This window comes from Corvus kubaryi, unplaced genomic scaffold, assembly GCF_017639235.1.
Source record: "Corvus kubaryi isolate FWS band 111438036 unplaced genomic scaffold, C.kubaryi_AGA036_p1.0 37357, whole genome shotgun sequence".
Taxonomy (NCBI): domain Eukaryota; kingdom Metazoa; phylum Chordata; class Aves; order Passeriformes; family Corvidae; genus Corvus; species Corvus kubaryi.
The window spans coordinates 7,258,653-7,270,858 of record NW_024581117.1 but is presented as its reverse complement, the minus strand read 5'-3'; the positions used below and the strand labels follow the sequence as shown (position 1 = coordinate 7,270,858).

General features: G+C 35.7%; 1 protein-coding gene across 6 annotated transcripts in view; it reads left to right on the top strand.

Annotated features, from left to right (window-relative positions):
• VPS13A (vacuolar protein sorting 13 homolog A) overlaps positions 1–12,206 on the top strand; it is a 108,389-nt gene that overhangs the window by 32,116 nt on the left and 64,067 nt on the right. For all 6 annotated transcript variants that reach the window (XR_006016896.1, XM_042033136.1, XM_042033135.1 and 3 more), the window contains 8 exons: positions 2,834–2,972; positions 7,042–7,126; positions 8,847–9,019; positions 10,468–10,624; positions 10,983–11,062; positions 11,318–11,377; positions 11,456–11,612; positions 12,041–12,157. Coding sequence is in view for 5 of the 6 variants with exons in the window: in XM_042033136.1 (XP_041889070.1) it covers positions 2,834–2,972; positions 7,042–7,126; positions 8,847–9,019; positions 10,468–10,624; positions 10,983–11,062; positions 11,318–11,377; positions 11,456–11,612; positions 12,041–12,157 (968 nt within the window). In the remaining variant the exon portion in view is untranslated. The remainder of the gene's footprint in view (positions 1–2,833; positions 2,973–7,041; positions 7,127–8,846; positions 9,020–10,467; positions 10,625–10,982; positions 11,063–11,317; positions 11,378–11,455; positions 11,613–12,040; positions 12,158–12,206) is intronic.

The following is a 12,206-nucleotide window of genomic DNA, read 5'->3' as shown; positions in this document are numbered from 1 at the left end:
TGTTGCAGTATTGCAATACTACCTGTCTAACTGTCTTGGCTACCAGGTGTGCTTTGCCAGTTAATGTGTCCAAACTGATTCTCGAAAATTTCTCCCTAGTTTTTCCTCTGTATCACATTGGGTATAAATGTAAAAGTTAACTCTATCTTTTGTTTCAGCAAGAATCCCCTAAACTGTAAATTTTAGGAAGTATAGTTGAATAGGGTATTATGCTTACATCAGTTACATATAAATAAAAATGTATTTTTAGTATACATGTATCTTTTAAATTTCAATTTTTCTAAGTATACTGTCATGTAAGCCCAGAATGATATTTTTCTAGAGTTTTTTTTTAATTAGTGTTTTGAACTGTCTGCATAGAACAGCATAGTTCTGTTGAGAAAAATGAGTGGAAAGATGTTAGTTTTACAGCAAAACCTAGTACTAGAATTTTTGTTTAGTGTAGTAGGTTTTTACGAATTAGTTTCTTAGTTTGGAAAGCCCCTGTTTTACAGTTAGTCATCTGAAAAGCAAGTGGTTGGGTGTCTCTGTTTTTTGATTCTTTGATTGATTGTCTTCCAGTGACCATCGAATTCATTTGAATTCCTTGCAATTTTGTTGTTCAAAACAGTAATGAATTTACTAGGCTTTGTCCTTGCTTTGTTTAGAAAGGCACATTTCTGTATTGCTTGAGGAGAATACCAATTTAGGTAATTTTGTTAATCACTATTGTACCAAGGCACTTCCATTGTTTATCTGTCTTTTCATCCACTCATATTTCCTAATCCTGAAAATGGTCTTTCATTCTGATTGGATATGTATATCTGCATTTCTTCCATTTCTAGTAACAGGATGTTCCTTATGGTTTCTGTCACTTCACATTTAGAAGCACAGATATGATTCTGTAGTTTTATAGCCTGTATAAGGTTTTATATTTTTTTAATGTTTGTTTTATCATGTCATATGGTTCCTCCATTTTCTGGAGGAAGTGTCTGTCATATGGTTTTTGAAGGTGTGTGAAGAAAGTATTAGGATAGCAATGTTAAGAGCATCTATATAATAACATTCATTATAAACACAATAAAAATTCCAGTGTGAAGGAATGCACCTATTAGCAGCTTTGATGGTGGCATTCTTTTAACATTTCTTTCTCTGTAAATACAACCAGACTAAACTTGAAGGAAGTTTCTGCACACATTTCCTCATCAATTGGAGTACTTAGCTTCTCCTTGCCTCAGTCTCTACAGATGAGGATCTCTTAGATCTCTACAGATCTGGAGGTTTTCCACACCTTAAAAGCTTTTGTTTTAAGGAGGGGTGTAGAGAGCTGAGATTATTTGCAGTTGTCTGCTTTGTATCTGCTGAGTGTCTTCCTTCTAACTGTATGGGCTGTCTGTTGTACACTCACTCATCAAAAATGTGTGTTTTAACGTTATACACAAATTTTTGTAGAGAGGTTTAAGTGAAATGAAAGTGAGAATTGCTATTGTATGCTCCTCCAACAACTGAGGAGCACAGCAGAGAGAGGTCCCTTCAAACCCGGTGGCTACATACGTTAACCCTCTCCATAATAATGAAAGAACAAAAAAGAAAAAAAAAAAGGAGGAGTCTAAATCTCTCCCTGATAGAACTGGAATAAGAGTAAGATTAGTAGTTGAGAATTAATCCTGTAATTTTAAGGATGTGAAGAAATTAATGATCTGATGAAAACTGGTTAGTGTCACAGTTTAACATGTACTATTTTGTGCTTGCTTAAGTGTCAGAAGTTGTTTTTTCAGATACTCTTAAAGTATCAAGGTTAGCTGAGATGGATTGAAAATACGGAGCTTTTTGGTTCTCACATCATCTTCAGTCTTATATTTTATGTTCCTTTGAAGACTGAGAAGTTTGTTAAGAGCATCAAAAATGGAAGGAAGTAGCTTGTCTTGTTCCTTACACACTACGTGTTAAGCATCTGGTGCTGCCTTTTGGTTCAACAGTTACCTGTTGAACAGACCTCTTTATCTCTTCTAACTAGAAGTTGTAATAAAAGCACAATAATGTTCTTTGAGCCAATTTTCTGCTTACTTCTGTTACACTCACTTTTATGAGAAACTGAGTTGTGTTTTAGGTCTTTAAAAACTCAATGTCTATGTTTGACATGATTCTACTTCTTTTTTGGCCAAAGCCTATTCAAATACACTTAAAATGTGTTTTACTGTTGTCATTTTTAGTAATGGTTATTTTATTATTTTATATCCTGTATTGCTATACTGTTTATTTCTTTGTTAAATATCCAGACTACTGCTAGAGTCCACTTGGCTGTACATGACTTCTAGGAAGTATTTTGTATACTTTTTTTGAGCTTTGAGCCCTGAACATTTCATATGCAAAACCCCCTCCACCTTCTCTTCTGTAAGATACTGTGTAAAAGCTCAGTTATGTGATTTACTGAGTAATTAAATTAAATACATGAACTAGAGGGAGCAATTTCTGATTGTAAGGAAAATATGCCTTATGCAGCCTAACGGGAAGTGGTTATTAGTACTGTTTGTAGTCCTGATCCACGAGACTTTGTAGCAAATGGAAATATAAATTATTAATTAGTATTATAATATAAATTATAAATTAATGAATGGGTATTTTCTGATTAAGTAACTTTTCTGTGTGCAACAGAAGGGTTGCATGTATATATGCACACACACATATATATACATATATATACACACTACATGTAATGATTAGATGAATAATTTTCTGACCAGGAAGACTTACGTGTTTTTCAGAAGAAAATTAATATGAAGTTTGATTGAAAAAAATTTAAGATTGATTGTTTTAACTGTGGAACTTTTGACTTTGGTTTTTTAAAAAACAGGTTCAAACTCTCTGGACAGTTGCCTTTACTTTCTATCCAAATATCAGACCAGAAGCTGACAAGTATTTTGGAGCTAATTGATAGCATTCCTAAGCCAGAAAGTGCACCTGCTACCAGTTCTCCTCCAAAAGTAACCGAGGTAAGGTTTTTAAAAGAGATTTCATCAAAAATGATCAGAAAAATACCTTCTTGATATTAGCATTCCAGTTTTGAAAGGTGCACAAAGAAAGTGGAGAACAAGCATTGGCCTAGTGCCTCTTGAAAAAGTTAGCTCTTTCTCTAAAGCTGTAGAAAATTTTCTTGCTATTTAGTTTATTGTGAACTTTAGCCAATAATTATGAAATAGTTGTCCAGTGTTTGGACTTAAAATAGAACCCCTCAGAGTTTTACTACTATGGGAATTAATTTGTAGTTAATAATTATCTTGACTAACAAACGTACTCAGTTTTATTGAAGATGAGTTTAGTTGTACCTTTGTATTTACACATGTATCATAGTGCTGGAGAATTTGTGTTCAGCTGTTTCATGTAGTGAAGAAAACATTAAATGCTGTAATTTTTGAAGTTCAAGTATTATGTGATGTTAGATGAAAGTTTCAAAAGCCAAACAAAATGTATTCACTATCTGTTTTGTAAACAATGCCTGTCTGGCAAAAGTAGCAGGTTTTTTTCATCAGACCTCAGTGCTTTTCCCATTTCAAGTTCATTACACAATGTAGCTCGGGGGTGGAAGTTCTTCTGCACTCAAAACAATTACGAGTTTGGAGGGTGGTTCTTGCTCTTTCCCCACCCCCTTTCCTTAGTGAAAATGGTTTGGGTCACTGTTTTATACCTTCTTCAGAACAGAAGTTTGCCCCCTTCTTATTATTCCTGAAAAATGTATTTCACCTTTTGAGCTGTTCTTAACAAAATTAGGAAATGAACTCACAGTTGCTAATTTTTGACATGACTAGTCTGTGTGATCTGGCTATGTTTTACATATGTGTAAAACAGTTCTATCATTAGAATAGGACTCATCTTAAAAGTTAAAGACAGAATTTGGCTCTCAATTTTTCTGTCATTTGTAAATACTTCTAACAATGTGTTGTTACTTAATAACTCGCACACTTGGTTCTAAAGGACTAGCGGTCATCTTTGTATTTGGGGTTTTTTAGATTATTTGATAATCTTTCCATCTTTGTACAAATTATTCTGCCCTGTTCTGGAAGGCTGTTGCTACAGCTTGGTACTTTCTGTGGGTTATATTAGCATACTATTTACTAACAGTAAATGCAACAATTAGACATGTATACCTGTTTAAAGTATATTTAGAGCGAAGACTGTTTCACTTCTGTGTGTGGTTCTTGCCATCTCTTTAGTGGTGCTGTTAAAATTTTAGCTAATTCTGACCTGCTCTTTTTCACTCTTCATATACTAGTAGTATACCCGACCAAAAGCTGCCTTAATCTCTGTTGTTTTGTGCAACTAATCACAGACTAACTTTTTTTGAGGGTAGGTATTGGGACTTCACTTTTACATAAATAGAATCTGCATGTATAAGATGATTGCCCTGTGCTTTCTAACACTGACTATGCTTGAATTTAATTATAGAATTCAGCTATTACATCTGAAGTATTTTAAGTGACCTTGAAGTAGTTAGTATTATCTGTACATTAGTTGTGATATACACTAGATGAGGTGAGGGAAGACTGTGGACCAAGTATGAATATATTTGCATTATATGTGAATCCGTATCAAAACGTAAGCTTAAAACCCATCTGCTCAAGCTTCCATCTACTTTAGACCTTGACAGACTTTAATTGCTGGTTAATTTGAGTGGATTTTGTGCTTTGGTGGTGGCTGGTATATTGCCATACTTTCATCCTTACAGCTGTAATTCTTCTGAACTTTGTTAGCATCACATCACTTCTGAACTGAAAAGGATGTGAGTGCTGTTTTCTTCTTTACATTTTGAGTTAGTGGTGGAAGTGTTCTTGAGCTGTGAAAACAGAAGACATTTTGGAACAGATCCTTCTACATTTTTGCGCTCAGTGTTTTAATTCAAGAACACAGTCCACTTCGATGTGGAAGGCTATTTTTCATGATTTAGTACTATGAAGTCAAATTTACAGTTTTTTCTCCATGTTTTGTTAGAATGTGGAAGTGTTACAAATGACACACTTTCACAGTTACAAGACTCTTGAATACTTTGTTTATTACTCATAGGCATGAATATACTTGGTAAAGTCAGATTAGGTAGGCTGGAGACCAAGAGAGATGTTGAAATGTTAAGAGTGAGATGAAAAATGTAGCCTTGGAAACAATATTAAAGATGAGTGTTTCTTGTTGCCATAATGTCTAGATTTGATACTGTGATTTTGTGAATAATTGTCTGAGCCTGAGCTTTGAGAGGTGCAGTAACAAGGGGGAGGAGAAGGTGTGGTGGTGCAGAGAAAGAACTCCTGTCAACCATGCAGTCCAGAACCAAAGACACTCAAGAAGAAGGGGCACACAGTGTACAGTTCTCTTACTTTACCACTCTGTGCAAGGCACATGTTTAATACATGTGCATGTCGAACTTGAAGGTGAGAATTCTTTACAAACTCAGATTGCTGAGATTGCTTTCTGAGACTTGATGGTAGATAAACCATTTGGATACCTTTACTAAGAGAATTTAATTCTATCATGTATGAAACCATGTGGAGTGGAGGATTCCTGTTCTATAGTGTACTCTAGTGGCATTTCATGTATTTTCAGTTACTACTCTGGGCCATGCATAACTGCATTTCACAGCTGAAGACTCAGAATCATAGATTATCCTGACCTGGAAAGGACCAACAAGGATCATCAAAATCCAACTCCTGCACAGGACTATCCCCAGGAGTCACACCATGTGACTGAGAACATTGTCCAAATGCTTCTTGACTCTGTCAGACTGGTTCTGTGACTTTCCTGGGGAACCTGTTCCAGTGCCCAACGGCCTTCTTGGGATAGGACCTTTTCCCAGTGTAAACCTCCCTGACACCCCTTCATGCTGTTCCCTTGAGTCCTGTCACTGGTTACCAGAGAGAAGAGATCAGTGTCTGCCCCTCTGCTGCTTCTTGTGAGAAAGATGAAGACTATTGTGAGGTCTCCCCTCAGTATACTGGTTGATTTTTTTTTTCCCCATATGTGTGAAGCAGTGCAATTCCATAAGGCGAAGTACCAGGTCCCACACTTGGTTCACAACAACTCCAAGCAGTGCTACAGGCTGGGGACAGAGCAGCTGGAAAGCTGTCCAGCAGGAAAGGAGCTGGTGGTGCTGTATGACAGGCAGCTGAACATAAGCCAGCATGTGCTCAGGTGGTCAAGAAGGCCAATGGCATCCTGGCCTGTATCAGCAATAGTGTGACCAGTAGGACCAAGGCAGTGATTGTCCCCCTGTCCTTGGCACTGGTAGAGCCCCACCTCGAATCCTGTGCTCAGTTTTGGGCTCCTCACTCCAAGAAAGACTGCGGTGTTGGTCTTTTCTCCCAAGTAAAAAGTGACAGGACAAGAGTAAATGGCCTCAGATTGCTCCAGAGGAGGTTTAGATGGGATATTTGGAAAATTTTTTCACCGAAATGATTGTCAAACATTGGAGCAGGTTGCCCAGTGGATGAGTGACCATCCCTGCAGCTGTTTAAAAGACTTGTAGATGTGGCATTTAAGTTTTATCACTAAGCCATGTTCCTGGCAGTGCTAGGTTTACAGTTGGACTTGGTGATCTGAAAGGTCTTTTCTAACATAAATGTTTCCATGATTCTACTGTCTGCTCTAATTTTTTGTGTAGCTCTTTTTTCTTTCTTCCCCACCTGGCACTTGGGTTATTTTTGTAAAGAACTGTTGATCTTTGTTGTTCTCTGAAGTTGCTGTATTGTAGTTCTTTGAGGGACTAGGTTTTGTCTTTTATGATTTTTCATATAACATGCCATTTCTGACCATCTTTTGGTCTGTGAAGTTGAGTATTTGAACCTCTTCACTGTTTCCTAGTGTGTTCTCACTAGCTAGATGCAAGTGCAATAGCTGCTGCTTCTACCTATTTTAGGCCTCATTTCTCCCCATGCTTATAATTTTAGTAATGTGTTAAACTTTACTGATTTGCGCTTAAGCGAAGTTTCCCTAAGCTGTAAAACTTTGATGCAGCATATATGCATGCAATAGCATGACCAATAAACACAAGAAAAAATTTTATGGTATCTCCTGTTTCAGGCAGCACTGTCTCCTGTGCTTTCAGCACCACATTTATCTCAAGGCATGTATCCTGTTTTGGATCTTCATTCATTTGCTGAGTCAGGTAATATAATCTATTTTAAAATCTTGCTTAAGAAGCAGGTCAAGTCAAGAAGTTTTTTAGTTCTTTGAATTAATTTACTATTCTTGCTGTAAGGAAGGATATGGGGCTTTGTTGCAAGTTCTTGAGGGCTGAATAGTGTTATATTCTGTTTATCTTATAATTGATACTGTATAAACTACTTGAGTATTTTCTCATAGCAATAAAATTCTGCATGCTTGTTTTTGTCATTCCCCTCCTGAAGGGTATAGCAGTAAAATTTTATTTGGTATGGTGGCCTTATTTTTGTCAGGGCATATGCTATTGCAAAGCTCTATTCAGGGCATCTGAAGTAGTATGACATATTTAGCTTTAGCATGTACTTAGTCCTCTGATGATGGTTTTAGTTATTTTCTTATGGTGAAGGATTTCTGTCCTATTTAGGTGGATTTATTTATCTGGTACTGAAGGTACCAAAATTACGACTGTTAGAAACTGCTGTGTTTCTGTAAACAAACATCTTGACTTCTACTGGATAAAGCAGAAGATTGGCTGTGGGAGAACCAGTTGTGTTCAATACTGCCTTCCTATTCAAAACAGCTTAGCTAGATCCTAACATTTCATCTAGTTATTACATTAGAAAAATAATCCAATATATCAATGTTATTTCAGTGTCAGTCATGTTTGTGATGCCAAAACACTCAACTGGAGAAACAGAGAGCTAAACTACTACTCCTTTCTTTAGTTAATGATATATGTGGTTAGCAAACACTAGCAAAATTACCAGCATAGTTAATTTTTATGTCTACTTTGTAGCTTTAACATCAGTGTGTATGCGGCATGTGTAGAAATATGTACTTGTACATCTTCATCTGTTTTTATATGAGTTCCTTTAAGTGTCCAAGGTAGAGTGGAAATGTCTTTCAGTTCTTAAAAATTAGGCTGAAATGAGAATGCATGTTGGAAACAAGTAATTTGAGAAAGTAATAGCTAGATTTAGAATTGAATCAAGTCTGATTTTTAATCTATGCTTTAGATACAGCCATGCAGTCCTTTTAAATGATTTATGTTAATTCTCTATCTTCACCCTCCAAGAGCTCAGAGCTGCTTTTAAGCTTTAGAAAATACTTCATGTAATTTGTTGAGTTTTTTTAGAAGGATATTTCTTCCACAGTTACTTTATACTTCAGTGTTTTTGGTTTTTAGGTAAAGGAGAAGACCTTCGCAAGACAGTGCAATCTATTTATCTTGGTTATATTTCTGCAATAAAGTCAAGTAGATTAAAAGCTTGATAGTTCCTAGGAGTCTCTCTGAAATGGGGGATCTACAGCTGGGAGAAACCCCAAGTAATGTGCCTGATACTGAGGCAAAGGCTCCTGTACTGTCAAGAGCAGTCTGACCAGCAGACAAATTAAGCTGTTAGGTCACACCAGAGGCAAGACAATGCATCGTTTGTGTGCTGTCTTTTGCAAAGCCACAAGTGAAAGAATGCTGATGAAGGAATTAGCTAATGAGAGCTGAAGTTTATGGTGACGTGATGGAGGCAGCTGTAGGTGTGGTGTAAAGTTGTGAAGGCAGGAGTTGAGATGGTTATGGAAACAGATTTTATTGGTTGTTAGTTGTCAGCTAGATACTTGTATGTTTAAGCTTTTATAGATATAGATGTAAAAAGTCTAGGTCACAGTACTGTAAAATACTAGCTGTGTAAACTGCATATGTAATGTTGTTGTGAACTAATCCTTAGAATCAGAAGAAGAATTTTATGATGCACTAAGCAGTCCTGTGGAAGATGTGCCATTTTTTGAAGCCCCATCTGATTCTCTCAAGCGAGCCGGCAGTACAAGGCGAAAAACCCTACGTAAACAAGAATCTTTGAAAAATATGACAGAATTCCAGCTAAGGTTTGAAGTAGCTGAGGTAAAATTACTTTTTAAATTTCCCTGAAGCGCATCAGGGAAATTTTTTTTCCTTGTTTGTTGGGTTTATAAATCCATGTCTGCAGAGATATTAATTCCCCATTTTTTCCTAAAACTATTATGCAGAGCTTTTGCCAAGTCGTAGTTGTGCTTCTGTATCCTTGTCATCACTGAAATGCTTTGATTTATCCACTTGATTTCCCAATTCACTTTGTCACTGAATTTCTTTACCTATGGCTCAGAAATCACATTACATACTTGTTTTAGCTAAATATGTGCTTGTGACTTGATACTGCTGTGGTTAGTGGGAAAACTTCATTGATGTTTTATCTTGTAAAAAGCACCATATTTTTCTCCTCTAGTTTTTCTCAGTTGCTGTTGTCCATACACATGAATCTGTAACATCTTTGTTATGAAGAGTTTTCTGTGTTCTTGCTATTTCAGGCTTTGGGGGGAAAAAAGAGTATTTTATCCAAATGCAAGAACACTTTCTAACTGTATCAGTTCTTCTTGTAAAAGAGGTGACCTCTTAACACTTAATGCTCCTGCTACTCACTGTTTTTTACTTTTAATTTATTTAAAAATTAAATCGTACAAATTCAGTTAACTTTATAAATTCTGTTTTAGGGTAGGGCTCACAGAATGTCTTCAACACATCACAGCTAGCTTGTAGCATACTATATACTACACCTTTGCTACAGATAAAACTGAAATATACTGTTTGTGTGATGACAAGACCTTATTTAAGAACTACTAGTCTAAAAGGAAGATGCTGTGTTTTACATTATTCTCTAATAGCAACTAACTTTAAATCTTTAAGAAAAAAAAAATGGGAATCTATTAGAAATCACCTCTGTCATCCTCATAGTTTAAAATTACTTACTGGATTTTGTTTTGATTTTCCTTATTTGTAGACAGCATTACATGGAAAGGAAGAATACGTATATTTGTTTGGTTGTCAGTCAGATACAACAGCTCAGCTAGGTCTTTATTTAACAACAGTATTGTCATGCATGGGTGGAAATGTAGTAAATCCTCTTGCCTGACATTCTGCTTGGGAATCTAACTCTTAGCAGGAGAGTTCAGAGAAATTCCAGTGAAAGTAGTAAACACTTCGTGCTGACTGAAAATCTAGTTTTGACTGTATTGAACATTGCTGAGTGCTGTACAGAATTGTTTTTAAAAATAACTTAGTTTGTTACTGTTACTTTGGTATTACATGCATGAATGTTTGAAGTTTTTGTTACAGTAACAGCAACCAGTAATGCTTGTTGAATTATTTTTTTCCAAGGCATTGGCTGTATAAAGTTAAATGATCAATACACAGATAGACATTAGCCAATAAAATATAAGTAAATATGTTATATCCTGTATAAAAACTAAGAGGTTTTTATACCTCTTATGGTCCCTTACTGGTTTTGGATGTGTGTTTTGGTTCTTTTTTTTCAGGTCTTAATTAAGTTATGCCGTCACACTGGTAATACTGAGATGCCTGTGCTCCAGCTTGATATTTTGGGCTTAGGCACTGAACTTAAATTAAGAACATTTGACATGACTGGAAATGCTTTCCTTCGTGAAGTTGGTCTTCTGTGCCCAGAGTATATGGGTAAGTATTTATAACTTGGTCAAGGAATTATTCACAAATAACACTGTGAATTTGTCTTCGAAAACTCTGTAGGGCTTTTGTCAGATAAGGAAGATTTGCTTCCTAAGTTAAATCCAGGGCTGAGGGGAAGTATAGCAGGAACTCATCCTCTTGTTAGTGTTTTGGTAAATATGTTCGGGTGCTGATGATTGTAGAGAGACATTTAACTATTTCATGTCTGCAAAAGAGGTTTCGTGATTAAACAGGAATAACAGCTAGTAGCCTAGTTTGCAGTTTATAGTTAAGAAAGTTTTAATTTTTTTTCTTTTAAATAAAGTAAATTTCTATATTCTCTTTTTCTTTTTCCTTTTTTTTTTAGATGATAATGACAAGCCAGTTTACATAATTACTACATTGGATAATGTAGAAGATGATCTTCTCACTCTGGAGTATACAAAGGTTAGGAAAGAGTAGACTTAGCTTTTGAATTGTAAGCCTGTCACAAACATCACATTAGCATGGAGCAGATGTTGAAGGTTTTTTCCTTACTTAGTGATGTTTTTAACATCTTGAGTGTCATGTGCAAAGTCTGTCTGCTCCTTCAACAGAATAAGTTTTACATCTTAAATTGTAGTGGTTTTGAAAATAAGTTTTCTCTAATGGAATTTGCGAACTTCTGATTTGTTTGTTTTATGTGCACTTTTGATGAAATAGACTGATATTAAGGGACCAGAACTGAAAACTGTCTGTCAGAATGTTCTACAAAAAATAAAGGTATGATATCTTTTTTTAACATAATTTTCTCAGGGTGGGAGGAGAGGCATACTGAATAAATAAAGATTTTTCTTTTAGGTGAACTTCTCTTCTCTAGATGTTCATTTGCATACTGAAGCTCTGCTGAATGCTATGAACTATCTGAATAATCTTCTACCCAAACAAGGAACTAAAGTTGCCGAAGAACCAGTCCATGAAAAAACAGAGGAGAAGAAGGATGTTCTTAAAAAATTAAGTAAGTTTCTTTATTATTGTTTCCTTTTTTCATTCCTCTCTCTTCACTTAAGTAAGGAGGAAAACAAATGTATTTTCTATCTTTGTAAACCTGTTAATGATATTTGATATGAGAAATTTTGCTTAGGGCTATATATACTTAAAAGGTTGTATCCTTGACTATGTGCAGTTTTCTGACACATAGGTCAAGGCGTACCTTTGCTGTGTATTGGAGGCACTGAGTCAATGTAAATAGAAAACCCATAAATTGTTGTCAGGTTTTTTTCGTTTTTTTCCTGGTATGAATTAAGACTTTTGATGGCCTTACAGTTATTGCGTTATACTTGAGGAGCATGAACATCTTGCTTGCTGTGCAGTTCAAAGGGATACCAAAATACTACATGTCCTCACTGAAGAATGATAACTTTTGTTATTCTTTATTTCCCATAGCATCAAAAAAATCGAAGTGTGACGATGTTGTTGACCTCATTATCTGTGCAGATTTATCATGTTTGCGTATTTTTATCAGAGAGAAAAACCGCAGAATAGCTGAAATTCACATTGAAGGTAGGAAGAAAACTTTAATCACAAAGACACAAAACTTTGTAACTGTAAC